Below are 17,837 nucleotides of genomic sequence, written 5' to 3' on the forward strand. Positions count from 1 at the left end.
ACACACGAACACACACACACACACACACACACACACACACAACACACACACACACCACACACACACACACACACACACACACCACACACACACACACACACACACACACACACAACACACACACACACACACACACACACACACACCACACACACACACCACACACACCACACACACACACACACACACACACCACCACACACACACACACACACACACACACACACACACACACCACACACACACAACACACACACACACACACACACACACACCACACACACACATACAGACCAATACCCAAAAACCAGTTTTTTGGACTCAGGGGACCTTGAAACGTATAGAAATTTAGAAATTGGGGTACCTTGATTTTTTTCGGAAAGCAATACTTTCCTTACCTATGGTAATAGGGCAAGGAAAGTAATAAAGAGAGAATGATGTAAAGTTCCAGCTATTTTCAATTATTTTTGTCATAGTCATTCAATTTCAGCTGTTTAGTCCTAGAGATATTACTTTCTACACGGCTCTCTCTCTTAGAAAGAGAGGCCCATTGCTCTTTCCTTCACTGATCACTGCCACTACCTAACAGCATCACCCTACTTCCGTGTCAGCAAAAAGATGATATTTGTATTTTCTCAGTAATGAATGAACAATAAGATTCGAGATGAGGTAGATGTCACCTGATGTGTGTGTTTTGGGTTTTTCGCAGTTTGATTTCAATTGGCATGTTAAATGTTTTTGTGTTAATATTTTTAGTCAATATCTTGACGTTGTTGTAACATTTCCAATGTTTATTTAACAATAAATAATTTGATTTTATTCTATTTGATTTTTCTCTTTTTGTGAGAAGAAAACAGCAGACTCCAAGACCCGATATGATGTTAATGTCTTCTCAATTTATTGATTCATACAATAGGTACATCATCAAACCGATGGGTAGAGAAAAATAGGGTTATAAAAAATAATTTTTCTCTTTTTTCTCAGGACGAATTCCGCCGACTCTACACACAGCTAGAGATGCTACGAGAGATGAACATGCGCTCGGGCAACCGACATTTGGCCGCCAAAATTTCGGCAATGCAAGAAGCGGCCCGTGATTTCCAGGAGGAGAACCATCCTTCTGAAACCATCACTGCCATGGAAATGTCAAACTGCAAGGCGCCCACGTTGAGCTGTGTTGGAGGAGGAGGCGTAGGAGGCGTAGGAGGAGGAGGATTAGGAGTAGGAGGAGGTGGTGGTGGCGGAGTAGACGCACCAGAAGACACCGCGGAAGAATCTTTACCACAGACACATCCGCTCCAGACCACAAAGTCTCCGCCATTGGGAAAAAGTAGTCCCAATACGTTGGGTGTAAAGTCGGGACACGCGAGGACACACACGATTGTGATAAATCTGGACGATAAGAGTCGGTTCACCGAGGAGGTTACTGTCTGATGCTTGTGGCTGGACAACGCTTAAGTAGGGTTTACATTGGTCAAGTTTACTTGAATTCAGGTTTTTTTAAGGTTTGGGTTGGATGGGTGATTTTGAGAACTTGGTGCTGGTTGTACAGAAGCCTTTTGAATTTTAACCGTGATTAATTCCACTAGAACCAATCAGAGAAGCCTTATTTCCAAAATAACCTGCTCTGATGGCTTCTCGTGGATTTAATCGTGATTGAATTTAACCGAATCTTGTGCAACCGGGCCTTGAAGTGATAAGTCGAGTTCACTTGGATTCATGAAGTTCTCATAAACTCAAAAGTACATAAAAAATGTAAATTCAAGAAAATTTATCTCAATCTGAAATCAATTTCAAAGATTTCTTCTTGCTTTTCATACTTTTCTTGCATCATACTATTCTATTTAGTTGCAGATATCTACTTGTAAAAAAGCCTTTTTGGGAACTTGAAGCCAAATCTACTTGAATTCAAGCTCTCATTACCTCAAAAGTGTACAGTTATGAATCGGAAAATTTTTGTTTTTTTCGGATTGGTTTCTACGGTATTGCAGATTTGACGCCTAGTGAGATCGGACTCCCCATGTCTTGATTAGACCAGGTCCTGTGTCTCGATCAGACCAGATATAGTTTAGACCACCTGGTGTAATCGAACCACTGGGTTAATCGAAGCATTCCGTCTCGTTTAGCCGAGGTGTGCGTTTAGACCAGGTTTTCAGGAAAATTGAATTGATCTCAGAATTTTCTTCTACCTTCTCATACTTTTCTTGCATCATACTTCTCTATTTAGTTGTTTTTACATATTCTACATTGACTGATGATACTGTTTTCATCCTATTCCATCATAATTATGTAGTTTGGAGTGTACCTTCAAGATTCAAGTTTTATCCAGAAGTCATTCATGTTCAACATCTACAAATTTTGTAGGTCTACATTGATATACTGGATTCAATTCTCTGTTCTTGACCTCTGAAAATTTAGATGAAGAGGAAGATGACTTCTGATATTATAAGAAAACTCCAGATATTGATAACTCGAGTTCGAAAAATACATTCATTCCACACTAAAATTGAAATCAAGTGACTTGACTAATCTAAACGCCTCTTCAGTCGTTACTCACTATAATATTGTCTTCAACAGTGTCTTCGATTTTGAGTGTGTAGATGTATTCAGTTCGTTATGTTGCGAATTTTCATGTGGTTTTATTTTGATGACTTCATGGTTAGTATGTACAAAGGTGAGTTTTTGGAGGAACTCCAATTTCAATTTGGATTGGATGAGGTGTGATTTAATAGGAGATGAAGATACAATAATAAGTGAGAGTACTTTGCTTGGGCTACTAGCAGGTGTTACAAATTCCAATTTTCAATTCTAGTTTTACCTACGACCGGTTCCTAAATTGTTAAATCCGATGAAGGATCAATCTTAAGCTTCAATGGTTCATTAGATTCAATGAGGGTCCTAGAAACCGGGCATAATACTGTTATTTTGTGGACAAAAAAAATCTGATGTATTCTGTTAACACAGTGATCACAACAAACAAACAGAAAAAACCATAAAGTGATTCCCGGGCTGACAAATAATTTTTGAATAGTAGCGCTCATCGAACTTTCATCTAGCTGTTTACCCTGTTGTCAATATTTGCAGTAGCAGAAGTCTTCGGGGTGAATTACAGCATTTAATTTGGATTTTAGTTCAGTAATAATGATTAAAGTGATTAAGTTTCGATTAGGTACTGTGGGATGAATTGGTTACCCTGTTGTCAATATTTGCAGTAGCAGAAGTCTTCGGGGTGAATTACAGCATTTAATTTGGATTTTCGTTTAGTAATAATAATTAAAGTGATTAAGTTTCGATTAGGTACTGTGGGATGAATTGGTTACCCTGTTGTCAATATTTGCAGTAGCAGAAGTCTTCGGGGTGAATTACAGCATTTAATTTGGATTTTCGTTAGTAATAATAAGTGATTAAGTTTCGATTAGGTACTGTGGGATGAATTGGTTACCCTGTTGTCAATATTTGCAGTAGCAGAAGTCTTCGGGGTGAATTACAGCATTTAATTTGGATTTCAGTTAGTAATAATGATTAAAATGATTAAGTTTCGATTAGGTACTGTGGGATGAATTGGAAATGTAATATATTCATTCAAAGTCGTTATTCTCTCAGACTATTCTGTTGAATCTAGACGTTCAGTATTCTGCATCTCACATCAAACTGGCTATTCATTTCATTCTAAATATTGATTTTAGATAAAATAGAACTGAATTCAAAATTGATCATTATAAGAAGGCTGTTTTTACAGCCATGCTCTGAATCAGCATAGATTCGTAGTGAATTTTTGAAAAGTGTAAATCTGCGTTTACACCAATGTTAATAACTCAATCCTAATAGATTCTCTTTTTGTGTAGTTGAGAAGTTGACATAGTGGTAATTATTCATATTGAATGAAAAAGACTAAGAAAATGTCAAAAACCACAGATTTATTGATACTTAGAAAGACCGGTTTCGATTATTACACTGTCAATTATTACACTTGTCAATCTCTGATAAACCCTGATAAACTCTGATAAGGTTTATCAGAGATTGACAATGGTGTAATAACCGAAACCGGTCTTACTGAGTATCAATAAATCTGTGGTTTTTGACAATTTTTTACTCTTTTTCATTCAACTTATAGATTCTATTAGATTGAACAGAACTTATCATACAGATGATGAACATATGTGTTTGTCAAGTTCCGTTCAATCTAATAGAATTTAAAAGGATTAAGTTATTAACATTTTGTAAATAATTTTTGTGTAACCCCAGCTTAAGGGTGGCACAGTCTTGAGAAGAGAGGGTTCAAATCAAATCAAATTTACTTTCAAATCAATTGACAACGTTTACAATCAAAGGAACAAAATCCAGTTTCAGGAATGAGTCTTGAACTGCGTACAAACTTACGTGCCACGAACACATCAGCTGATGCTTAGCTTATTATATCTGTATTTGTACGGAAACCGTTAGACTAGGCGCACAACCAGTTAGTCAAGACAAGACATTATCCGACACGTTTAGTCACAATACTTCACATAGCTGCTTATGACGCAACTCACACTGATTAGTCATTGCAATTAGACATGTATTCATAAGAAACTATGTGAAGTATTGTGACTGAACGTGTCTGATCATGTCTTGTCTTGTCTGGACTAACTGGTCTGCGCCTCTTTAGAAGCCTCAGTGCCAGTAACATAAAAGCCGGTTAAATTCTAATCGTGATTAATTTCACGAGAACCAATCACAGAAGCCTTCTTTTTGAAAAGGCATTCTCTCATTGGTTTTCGTGAAATTAATCACGATTTAAATTTAAACTACTTTTGTGCAACTGGACCTAAGATATAGATATAATAAGATAAGCATCAGCTGATGAAGAATGAAATCCACGTGTTCGTGGCTCATAAGTCTGTACACATCTTCAAATCAATGAGAAAATATGAGGAAACCAAAGGAAGCATGTGAAAAGATGAGGATACTGGAGGGAGCTATCTCAATTTGTTATTCATTGTGTATTAATAATATGCCTCAAAGAGAAATTAATTATGAATTAAAAACAAGAAATTACATGAATTAAACTGAGCATGGCTGAATCGAGTGAACAAAATTAACTGCTCGAGCAATAATTACACGGAAGAGCAGCTAATATTCGCGGTTGTAAATCACGGCTATGAAGTTTTTACAACTGCGAAGTTATAATGCCAAGATAGCTGTGTTTCTGCCGTGGTCTGGCGGATGTTTGGGGGGTGTTTGACGGGTGTTTGGAGGGTGTTTGGGGGGTGATTGAGGTGTGTTTGAGGGGTGATTGAGGGGTGTTCGAGGGGTGTTTGGGGTGTGTTTGAGGGGTGTTTGGAGGGTGTTTGGGGGGTGTTTGAGGGGTGTTTGGAGGGTGTTTGAGGGGTGTTTGAGGGGTAGATGGAGAGGAAAAGTGCCGTCTAATGAGCACAAACAGAAGGTGCCAGTTTATTATGCAGAGTCGATGTTTCCGAGAATTTTACGCCCGTTTTAATCAGTTATTCATTGCGAAGTGAGCATTTCACGAGCATTTTATCCGAGTTCAACTCGATGATAATAATTATGCGCAGGAGAATTTTGAGAGTGGCATTGATTTCAATAAACACAGCGAAAAATAACCGACAGCCTGCTAACGGTCTGTTCCGTTGCTGAAAGAGAGAAAGAGAGAGTGTGAGGGAGACATGCAGAGAAGAAGAGAGAGAGAGTGAAAGATGGAGTGACGGAGGATGATTGAGTACTTTATTTATGTAGATTACAATATATATACTGTCTTATACACTTATATACAATAGCTTACAATACAGCAAAATTATAGATGAGAGAGACTAATAAAGAATGAGAGAGAGTGAGACAGAGAAAAAGTGAGATGCTGAGGAAGAGGAAGATAGAGTATGAGGAAAAGAGAGAAAAAGAAAGAGAAAGAGGAAGATAGTGAGAGAGAAAGGAAGAGAGTGAGAGAGAGAAAGTTAGAAAGAAAGAGAGACAGATGAAGAGAGTGAGAGAGAGAAAGAAAGATAGACAGAGAGAGAAAGTGTGGAAGATTGATTGACAGAGGAAGAGTGAGGAAGATAGAGACTGATTAATTGATTTATTTATTTATTTGAAAAGGTCTTGAAAAACCTATGACGTTAAAACCTTGCATTTATAGGCCTTGAAAAACCTATTGCATTTATAACATTACAAAATGATAATGAATTAAAAATAAGAGAAGACAGATAGGGGAAGACAGAGAGAGCAAAAGATACAGGGGAAAAAAGAGAAACAAAGAGAAAGACATATAAAGAGAAGGATAGATATAGAGAAAGAGGAAGATGTAGACAGTGAAAGAGAGGATGAGAGTGACTAGCATTGATTTTAATAATCACAGTGAGAATGAGAGAGAAAGAGTGTGATAGAGAGGATGAGATAGTAGGGGAGAGAGTGAGACAGAGGAAAATAGAGAGAGAGAGAGAGAGAGAATAAGAGAAGAGAGAAAGAATAAAGAAAAGTAGAGTGAAAGACATAGACAGAAAGAGAGGGAGATTGTATGTGTGTGTGAGAAACAGAGGAAGCAAGAGAGAGTGATGGAAACATAAGAAGAAAGAGACAGATGGAGAAAGAGAAGGATATAGAGTAAGAGTGAGAGGGTGTGAGTTACTAGCATTAATTCAAATTATCACTGGAAAGATGCTCAACAAATTGCTAACGGTCTGGTAATAAAGGGAGAGAGACATACTAAGAAAAAGAGAGAGTTACAGAGAAAGATAGAGAGTGAGACTGAAGGACAGAGAAAGAGCTAGAGCAAGAGAGAGATATGGGGAGAGAGTGTGAGAGAGGGAACATTATTGAGGGAAGTTGAGTTTGATAGAGAGACAGAAGAAGAAAGAAAGATAAATTACAGAGAAAAAGAGTGTGAGAGAGAAAAGGAAAGTTTGAGAGAGGGAGAGACAGAGAAAGAGAGTAAGAGAGAAAGTTTGAGAGATGAAGACTAAGAGAAAGCGAGTTTCATTCAATTTAGCGTCGCTCGGCCTGTATTAGCAAGTTGATAGCCGGCTTACTACAATGTTCCCAGCCGGATTCTATTATAAATCTCAGGCATTACACATCCAGCATCCATTACATTACAATTATCATTAAATTCGGAGCTCAACTTAATCATAGAATGACCTTTCATCAACTTCTGGGGTTTAGGAAAGACCCAATTATAACACATAATCTATAGTGGGGTCCACGTTATAATGGCAGTGTTTGATTGATCAACAAAGCTGATAGCGCTATCTCTTTCTAGCTTTTCTCTGTTGCCAAGTTGTCTTTTAAAAATGTAGAATGGATAATTGATCAACAAAATATTACATTTCAATTATGGAAATTCCTTATGAAATTATTGAAAGTAGTTTTTCATGTATTAAGATTGTAAAACGCGACTTTATCGCTTAAGTCAAAACAGTTACCAAGCAACGCATAGCGGAGCGTGGTAATTTTGATGAGAGCGATAAAGAAGCTTTCTGCTCGAATTACATACAAAAGTTTTTCTATAAGTGCAGAATTGGATTCCAATACAATAAACAGTTGTTTTTTAAATAACTTATCCAATTATATTGATGAATCAATGTGAAAATAATAAAATGACACAATTCAATTATTCTATCTAATCATAATGATTTATTATTAGAATAAGATAAAACTATTAGTATCATTTGCGAAGAAAAAAATTGGTAGTACAATGATTTGAACCTGGGTTCTTTAGCATGAAAGTGAACGCTCCATCTGTCTTTGCCACTGTGACTGTTGGAAATGGAGCAAAAAACTAGGGACATGAACTTATTGGATTTTTCTAAAATGTAGCCTACTGCACATGCGCTGCGGTTAGCGAGCGTAAAGTAAACAGCTGGCAAGTGTAAAGTAAACAGCTGGCGAGCGTAAAGTAAACATCTGGCGAGCGTAAAGTAAACAGCTGGCGAGCGTGAAGTAAACAGCTGGCGAGCGTAAAGTAAACAGCTGGCGAGTGTAAAGTAGATTATTGCTTGCTCCTCACAAAACAACTGTTTTGTGATGAGTATTCAGTTCGTAAAGGAGAACTTTTCAAGCGGTTGTAGAAAATAGCTATTTATGTATTAAGAGCATAATGCGTGACTTTATCGCTTGCGCAAAACAGTTATCATGCAATGCAAGAGCGATAACAAAGCATTACGTGCGAATTACATACGAAAATTTTTCTACAACTGCCCAAACCTGTTAAATTACTTATATCAGCGGAGTTACAATTACCGACTTTTTAGTTTAAGATCTGACCTTTTGGCGAGCTGCTGACCAACAGCTGATCAGCGAGCGTAAAGAAAATCTACTGCGCATGCGCGGATGGTTAGCGAGCGAAAAAGGCGATTCTCCTCAGAAATAAGGTGTTTCACGAGGAGAATTGAGTATGTAGATTCTTTTTTCACGTGCAGTTGTAGAAAAATATAATTTTTCGCTTGATAAAATATAATTGATTATTTTAAACGAAAATGGACAGTTAATGTTACATCAATAAACCTGTATCAGCTACCGTCTATAGAAGGCATTGACAAGACAGAGCTGGTTATTGTTTATTCTCGTTTAAAATAATTAATTTCATTAAGCAAGAAATCATATTTTTCATTGATTCAATAATCGATTCTTATAATAAAGATGGAAGATTTTGTTAATTAATTGTTAGTTCTACATTGTTGAAAGATGATCTGGCAAAAAAAGCAAAGCGAGAAAGAGATAGCGCTATCCGCTTAGTTGGATGATAGACAAGGATAGCAGTACCATTGCTAATCAAACACTGCCATTATAACGTGGACCTCACTTTAATGAACACGAAAATTGATAACATATTGTTTGTAAGTTGTTAGATGAGGTGGGGAGTGCAGCAGGCAGCATATACAACTTTTGCCAGCTGACAGACACATTAAGATTAATCAGCGGTGGCTGAGAGGACTTTGGAAGTAGGCTGTGGAAGAGAGAGATAAATATGAAAGATGGCGGAGTGAGTGAGAGGGAGAGTGGCTGAAGAATGATGGAGTTGACGGCAGTGTGCTTGAGGAGCCGTGCGAAAGGATGGCAAATTTATAATAGCTGCTGGAAAGGGCGAATGACTGCTTGCCAGAAGTCGAGAGAGAGTGAGAGAGACAGACAGAATAATACAGAGTATGTGACAGAGAGGGACAGAAAGACAGAATGATACAGAGAGTGTGTGTGAGAGAGAGAGAGAGAGTGATACAGAGACAGTGAGTGAGAAAGGGAGCGTGAGAAATAGAGAGATAGAAAGAGTGTGTCAGAGAGAGAGAGAGAGTGAGTGAAATACAGAGATACAGAGACAGTGAGTGAGAGTGAGAGAGAGTGAGAGCGGAAGACAGAAAGTTACAGAGAGTGTGTCAGAGAGAGAGAGGGTGACATAGATATACAGAGAGTGTGTCAGAGGGAGAAAGAGGATGACAGAAATATTCAGAAAGTCTGTCAGAGAGAGACATACAGGAAGATACAGAGAGTGTTACAGAGAGAGAGAGATGGAGAGAGAGAGAGCGAGAGAGAGAGACAGAAATATACAGAAAGTGTGTCATAGAGAGAGAGAGGATTTGAAGAGAGTGTGTCAGAGAGAGAGAGAGAAGATAAAGAGAATGTGTCAGAGAGAGAAACAGAATGATACAGAGAGTGTGTCATATAGAGAAATACAAAGATGCAGAGAGTGTGTCATAGAGAGAGACTCAAAGATACAGAGAGTTTGTCAAAGAGAGAGAGAGTGACAGAAAAATACGGATTATGTGTCAGAGAGAACGACAGAATGATACAGAAAGCGTGTCAGAGAGAGACAGAAAGATACATGACTTAGAGAGTGTGTCAGCGAGAAGAAATTATATATAGAGTGTGTCAGAGAGAGAGAGAGTGTGAGTGAGAGACAGAATAATACAGAGTGTGTCACAGAGAGTGAGATAGAGACAGAATGATACAAAGAGTGTATCAAGGTGTGTCAGAGAGAGAGAGTGTGAGTGAGAGACAGAATAATACAGAGTGTGTCACAAAGAGAGAGACAGAATGATACAGAGAGTGTCTCAGATTAGATTAGATTAGATTAGATTAGATTTCTTTATTTATGTATGTTACAATGTTCAAAGAGAGAGAGAGACAGAAATATACAAAGAGTGTTTCAGAGAGAGAGACAGAAAGATACAAAGAGTGTTTCAGAAAGAGAGAGTGACAGAAAGATACAAAGAGTGTGTCAGATAGAGAGAGAGGATATAGAGAGTGTGTCAGAGGGAGAGAAATATACAGTGAGTGTCAGAGAGAGAGACAGGAAGATATAGAGAGTGTGTCAGAAAGAGAGAAGATATAGAGAGTGTGTCAGAGGGAGAGAAATATACAGTGAGTGGCAGAGAAAGAGTCAGAAAGATACAGAGAGTGTGTCAGAAAGAGAGAAGATACAGAGAGTGTGAGAGAGAGACAGAAAGATACAGAGAGATAGGGAGGGGAAGAGAGAGAGAAAGATACAGAGAAAGTGTCAGAGAGAGAGAAAGAGACAGAGTGATACAGTGACAGTGAGTGAGAGAGAGAAGGTGCTAAGGAGGAGAAGCACCTACCAAGACCCTCTCAGCTTAGAAGGAAGAAATAGTCAAGTGTTGTCTGTCGTGTCAGAGAGAGAGAGACAGAAAGACACAGAGAGTGTCTCGGAGAGGGAGAGTTAGGGAGGAGGGGAGAGAAAAAGATACAGTGAGTGTGTCAGAGAAAGAGACAGAGTGATACAGTGACAGTGAGTGAGAGAGAGAAGGTGCTAAGGAGGAGAAGCGCTAACCAGGGCCCTCTGAGCTGAGAAGGAAGAAATAGTTCAAGTGTCGTATGTCGTGTCAGAGAGAGAGATAGAAAGACACAGAGAGTGTCTCAGAGAGGGAGAGATAGAGAGGAGTGGAGAGAAAAAGATACAGTGAGTGTGTCAGAGAAAGAGACAGAGTGATACAGTGACAGTGAGTGAGAGAGAGAAGGTGCTAAGGAGGAGAAGCACCTACCAAGACCCTCTCAGCTTAGAAGGAAGAAATAGTCAAGTGTTGTCTGTCGTGTCAGAGAGAGAGAGACAGAAAGAAACAGAGAGTGTCTCGGAGAGGGAGAGTTAGAGAGAAGGGGAGAGAAAAAGATACAGTGAGTGTGTCAGAGAAAGAGACAGAGTGATACAGTGACAGTGAGTGAGAGAGAGAAGGTGCTAAGGAGGAGAAGCGCTAACCAAGGCCCTCTGAGCTGAGAAGGAAGAAGTAGTTCAAGTGTCGCCTGTCGTGTCAGAAAGAGAGAGACAGAAAGACACAGAGAGTGTCTCAGAGGGGGGGTGGGAGAGAAAGAGATACAGTGAGTGTGTCAGAGAAAGAGACAGAGTGATACAGTGACAGTGAGCGAGAGAGAGAAGGTGCTAAGGAGGAGAAGCGCTAACCAGGGCCCTCTTAGCTGAGAAGGAAGAAATAGTCAAGTGTCGTCTGTCGTATCAGAAAGAGAGAGATAGAAAGATACAGAGAGTGTCTCAGAGAGGGAGAGATAGTGAGGGGGGAGAGAGACAGAGTGATACAGTGACAGTGAGCAAAAGAGAGAAGGTGCTAAGGAGGAGAAGCGCTAACCAAGGCCCTCTGAGCTGAGAAGGAAGAAATAGTTCAAGTGTCGTCTGTCATATCTCTCCCACGCTGCTCTGCCTCTGCCAGGCATATTACACCAAGCTAAAAGTAAGGAAACTCATATTTCTGTCTCCAAGTCATTACAAGTCTGTACCATGATTTTCATTCAAAGTTCTCCTAGATTCAAACTCGTTTTCTCATGACATTGATTCATATAATAATTTAATTTATTGTACTAACATAATTTACAATAATGAGGTACCCGTTGTTATAATGGCAGTGGAGAAAGATAGGAGAACAACGTTGCCGATCCTCACTATCTTGTCAATGCCTTCTTGACCGTAGCTGATACAGGTTTATTGATGATATTAACTGTTCATTCTCGTTTAAAATAATAAATTATATTTTTCCTACAGTTACCTTGAAAAGTGGCCATTCCTGCACTGATTACAGAACGCAAAGAATCACTTTTCCGCTCTAGTGCGGGAAAAAATTTTTCTGCACTCCAGATTTGCAACATGGCAACACAAAATAGTTGGTGGGTTATATGGAGGATTATTGCACGGAAACAGAAATTGAGTTGGTAACAATGACTGTGGTTAGATTTAGATGAGAATCATTTCAATGGCTACCCTACATTTATGATAAAATCCCAATCTAGAAATCCAAAACAAGAATAATGTTTATCTAAATCATAATTAAATAATAACTTCTCATCATTTAATAATAAATAATGTTTATTTTCTATCGACAGTAATAATTATTCCAACTACAAGCAATTAGAAATGTAGCAAACACACATTTTGAAATTCAAATTTTCAGGTTAAATAATTACCGTTCGAAATCCATGTCAATAAAATTAATAAAATAACATTGGAATATACTACAATAAAATATTATAGTATTTTTCGGAAATTCTAGTTAATCATAATTCTGAATATCTGAATACTGTTTTTAGCTGGATGAAAGATCAAAGTTAGGTACGATTCTTCCCGCTAGGTTGCGCGCTTGTCGGTTCAGCCATTTTGCAATCATCCAAACCAGCTGTTGGCGTGTATTTTGAATGCGAATTTTTTGTTTTATCTGTATTTTTTCTTATTCTTGAATGAATAAAAATGAGAACTTTGGCTGAGAATTTTCAACTTCAATTGGATTATTAATTTTTAAATGAATTAAAGTTGTTATTAATAACAGCATCACACACACAAACATTTGATGGATTTCAACCATCATTTTATCCATAATTACCCACTTTTCATATTCAATGGTAACTGTAGGAGAAATTTAATGTGAAATATGTGCGCAAAGTTCCTCTGCTGCACTCAAGAAGCCATTCCGCCCTCGCCTACGGCTCGGGCGTAAACGTTTCTTTCGGTGCAGCAAACTGTCACTTTGCGCACTAGTTGCACAAATAACTATTTCAATATCATAATGAATTTTCATAATCAAGATGAAATATTTTATTAATTAATTATTCATTCTATATTGGCAAAAAACGATCTGGCAACAGAGCAAAGCGAGAAAGAGGTAGCGCTATCTGCTTTGTTGAATGATAGGATCCTCACTGACAGACATCCTCCTAGACAGTATCCTCACTGTCTTGTCAATGCCTTCTTGACGGTAGCTGATACAGTTAAGGCTGTGAAACGGCTAAAAATAACCTTTCTACTCGTGATATTTTTCCAAGTTTTTCGATTTGTATATCATCAGGCTATTAAGATGAAAAAGTTTTCTCAGGAAAACATTTTTTTCCGATCATTACTTTTTGAGATATGAGCGACTGGAGTTTGAATTTTTGGGACAGAACATTTCAAATTCGGTACGATATAAATCCATGAAATTTAGAGGATGGATTCTTCATGGTATTGATGATCTAGTAGAACAAAACTTTCTGAAAAAATAATTTTTTGGAAAATTTATTCAATTTACCAAAAATAACTCAACATTAAGTTATTTCTGGTTATTTTCAGTAAATTGAATAACTTTTCCAAAAATTTATATTTTTGGAAAATTCTTGTTTTACTGGATCAACAATACCATGAAGAATCCATCCTTCAAATCTCATGGATTTATCTCTTACCGAATTTGAAATGTTCTGTCCCAAAAATTCAAACTTCAGTCGCTCATATCTCAAAAAGTAATGATCAGAAAAAATGTTTTCTTGAGAAAACTTTTTCATTTTGATGGCTCGATGATATACAAATCAATAAACTTTGAAAAATATCACGGGTAAAAAGTTTATTTTTAGCCTTTGCACAGCCTTATTGTAATATTGATTGTTCATTCTCGTTTAAAACAATCAATTATATTTTATTGAGCAATTAATTGTAATATTGATTGTTCATCTCGTTTAAAACAATCAATTATATTTTATTGAGCAATTCATTATATTTTTCAATGATTTGATAATCGATTTTCATAATTAAGATGAAATATTTTGTCAATTGATTGTTAGTTCTACATTGTTAAAAGACGATCTGGCAACAGAGCAAAGCGAGAAAGGGATAGCGCAATCCACTTTGTTGAATGATAGACAAGGATAGCAATGCTAATCAAACACTGCCATTATAACGTGGGCCTCACTGTAGGTGGAAATTCGATGATAGATATTATCCAAAAATCAGCCCGGGAACAAACAACGTCATATCAATTTTCGAATTCATCTCAGAAAGTTTACTGGTCAACAAATTTAGAATTTCTGAAGTTGGATTTCAGTAAGATCAAGAAATACTACCTAATGAGTTCTCATGAGATATAGAGTGCTTTGAACATATTTAATTTCTAAACGTAACTTATGTCATAGCCACCTCTAATACAGGTGTATTAGAGGTGGCTATGCTTATTTATTTATTTATTTATAAGGTTAGCATAAAAATACAAGAATCGGAAAAGAAAAAACAGGCTATTGCCTATAACTTATTCAATTTCCTAATTTTTAGTTTTAAATTGTCCAAATATTATAGGTTATGTCCATTCAAATTTCTACACAAAATCACAATCTAAAATATAAATTAGAATAAAACAAACAATTTTAAATTTGGATGGATTAATAATAATAGTTTTTAAAAAACATGAAACAAACTATAAATTCACAAAATAAAGAATAAAAACACTTAAATTTTGAGCTCGAAAATATCACATTCACCATAGCTATATAACAGCTGTAACATCTGAATTTCAACAGGATACGTCAAGGAATATTTCTCAGTTCTATGATGAGTTCAAAACGTTATTCAAACTCAAAATATGGATTTGTACCACTGCTTTGTTGCAAGCAAGACACTTTGAGAATAATATGATCAATATCAACACTAATATAACACCAAGCTCCGGTTGCACAACAGCCGGTTAAATTTTAACCGTGATTAATTCCACGAGAACCAATCAGAGAAGCCGTCTTTCAAAAACACCTTCTCTGATTGGTTCTTGTAAAATAAATCAAGGTTAAAAATCAACCGGCATTTGTGCAACCGGGCTCTAGTGTTAATATTAATATTATTAATGCGATGTTGATTATGTACGGACTTTATTAGAGACGTTTTATAGTCAACTTTCCGTACGCTTTCGTTTTTGTGAATTATATTTTCATAAAATATACTGCTTGAAAAGTATGACTTTTATATTTTATTGCAGATTTTTTTAAGGTCTGATAACTCAATAAATTTGTACAGTAAATAAGAAATTCTGTGATCTTTTGAAAATTATTTTTTATAAACAAATTAGGCTAAGTGTTGAATATCATAGTATTAAGATGTGTCTAACCTAAAAATAATATACTGTAAATAGTTGTTATAATATGGAAGTTTACTAATTAAAACATAATATTTTATCATGTGTATCTCGTTGAGCTTTAAGTAGTGGTTATATGTATAGTAATAATAGATTGTGTAAGGATTGAATAATAACATATAGCTATGTGAAAATTTTTGTTGAGAATTTGAAAATAGTCCTTTGTACAAATTTATTGAAAAATTAGTGTTCAAAAGAGTGAAAAATTAGCCTAAGCAGTCATTCATTACTGAGCCCCGTTGACTGTTTGGGAAAATTTACCACATGAACACTTTTGTTTCAATTTAATGGCCCGGTTGCACAAAAGCCGGTTACTTTAATCGTGATTGATTCCACGAGAACAAATCCGAGAAGGCGAACTTCTGATTGGTTCTTAAGGAATTAATCACGGTTAAAATTCAACCGGCTTTTGTGCAACCGGCACAAAGAATCAGGAATGGAACACCTTTGGTTCTAATCTCTTAGAATTAATGAAAATCAAAATTTGCTTTGATCTAAATAGTGATGCTATATTAGTTGCTCCTCTATTATAGTAATACTGTACAGTTTTATGAATATTAATTACGCATATTGCAGTTTCTATTTTCATATATATCATCGCTCAACTTTCCATTGCAGATTTTTAATTTATATTTTCTTCTAGGTAAGGCATTTCTGAACTTCGTAATATTTATGAAATTAGCTGTTACATTATAATGTTGTGGAATATTTCAGTATAATTATTTATACGTATCAAATCTTATATGATAATAAATTGTTAGTTATCGATATTAAATTGTTAGAGTCATAGATATTGTATCAAATTTTGTTATATTCCTATCGTAAGAAACTCTAGAGATCAAAAAAATCAGTATCAAACAGATTTAAGAATAATAGTGCTATTTAAAAATGTATTTAAATTATGATTATCGTTAAGAGCGGATGTTTGTCTTCTCACTTAGTCCTAATTATTTTTACTGTGATATCGATGTAAAAATGCAATTGATAAATAATGTGGAGATCAAAAATATATTCATTGTGAAAATAAAGTTATTTATAATATATGGGTGAACTCAACACATACTTCTGAACAAGTATGGGAAAATTATTCTATTTGCAGTAATAAAAAGATTTTTCTCATTCTTCCACTACGAGTTTCTATTTAAGCTAGGTTTACACCAAAGTTATTAACAAAATGTTAATAACTTTATCCTATCAGATTCTATTAGATTGAACGGAACTTGACCAACACATATGTTCATCATCTGTATGATAAGTTATGTTCAATCTAATAGAATTTATAAGGATTAAGTTATTAACATTTTGCTAATAACTTTGTGTAAACGCTGCTTTAGTTTTACTTTTGTATTAACAATTATGATGAAAGCTTAAAATGTCAAGTCTTTAAAATACTAGTAGAGGGTTATAGAATGTGGATTCAAATACACAGGAGTTATTTAGTTTATAGGGTAAAATTGTTGGACCAATTTCAATAATGCAGGTTGATTCATTTCTATATTTTTTCTCTATGAAGACGAAAATTTACATTGACCAGAGTGGGTGAATAGTAGGATATTAGATACAAATATTGAATTCCCTGCAATGAAGTTTTGGATTATCTTGGATCATTGAACATTTTTCGAATCTAACTTCACTGGAGTAAGAAAGGATCAATAAAAGATGTATATTATTATAGAGCTGTCGATATTTAACTATCTTTATGACCATGGATTTAACCAGAACTCGTTTGTCTAGGATATGTCATAATTGGTTTCAAAGAAATAAATCGAAGTCTCCTCAATATAAACAATGTGATCTTTCCTTTGATACTGTTTATGATTAGTTTGATTTTCTGAACCCTCTTACACCAAAGTTATTAACAAAATGTATATTTTTCCGTCCTTTTAGATTCTATTAGATTAAACATTACTTATCATACACATGATGTGCATAGTGTTTGTCAAGTTCCGTTCAATCTAATTGAATCTGTAAGGACGGAAAAATTAACATTTTGTTAATAACTTTGATGTAAACGCAGCTTTAATATCATACCTTTCAATCCAATTCAATTTATTAGATTCAATCATAGTTAGTTCAATCATTATTAGATTGGATGTACCTTGATTGGATAACCTTGTTTTGAAACTTTTTATTTTCCAATTATTTTTCAGCTATCTATAGGACGTACATAATTGTTTCAAGTGAAAAATATCAAGAATCAGTCAAAATAGAGTATACAATATCATTCCTGCATCTTTACAAGAAAAATTTCATGGAAATTAGAATAGATTTCAATAGCGCTAATTGTAACATATTTGAATGATATTTTACTTTTTGGGAGGAAATTCATGTTACATACAAATAAAATGAAATAGTGTTTTATTCACAAATCACTTTTCGTGTAGTTGAGAAGTTGATATTGTGGTAATTATTAATATTGAATAAAAAGTCTGAGAAATTGTCAAAAACCATAGATTTCATTGATAGTTGGAAAGA

General features: G+C 35.7%; 1 protein-coding gene across 1 annotated transcript in view; it reads left to right on the forward strand.

The window, feature by feature from the left end:
* The window catches only part of LOC111053690 (probable G-protein coupled receptor CG31760), a 463,503-nt gene extending 461,942 nt beyond the window's left edge, over positions 1–1,561 (forward strand). Inside the window, 1 exon segment of the mRNA XM_039419962.1 lies at positions 985–1,561. Coding sequence (XP_039275896.1) covers positions 985–1,434 — 450 coding nt within the window. The 3' untranslated portion in view covers positions 1,435–1,561.
* The last annotated feature ends 16,276 nt before the right edge of the window (positions 1,562–17,837 follow it).

The sequence above is a fragment of the Nilaparvata lugens genome, chromosome 2 (genome assembly GCF_014356525.2).
Source record: "Nilaparvata lugens isolate BPH chromosome 2, ASM1435652v1, whole genome shotgun sequence".
Lineage (NCBI taxonomy): Eukaryota > Metazoa > Arthropoda > Insecta > Hemiptera > Delphacidae > Nilaparvata > Nilaparvata lugens.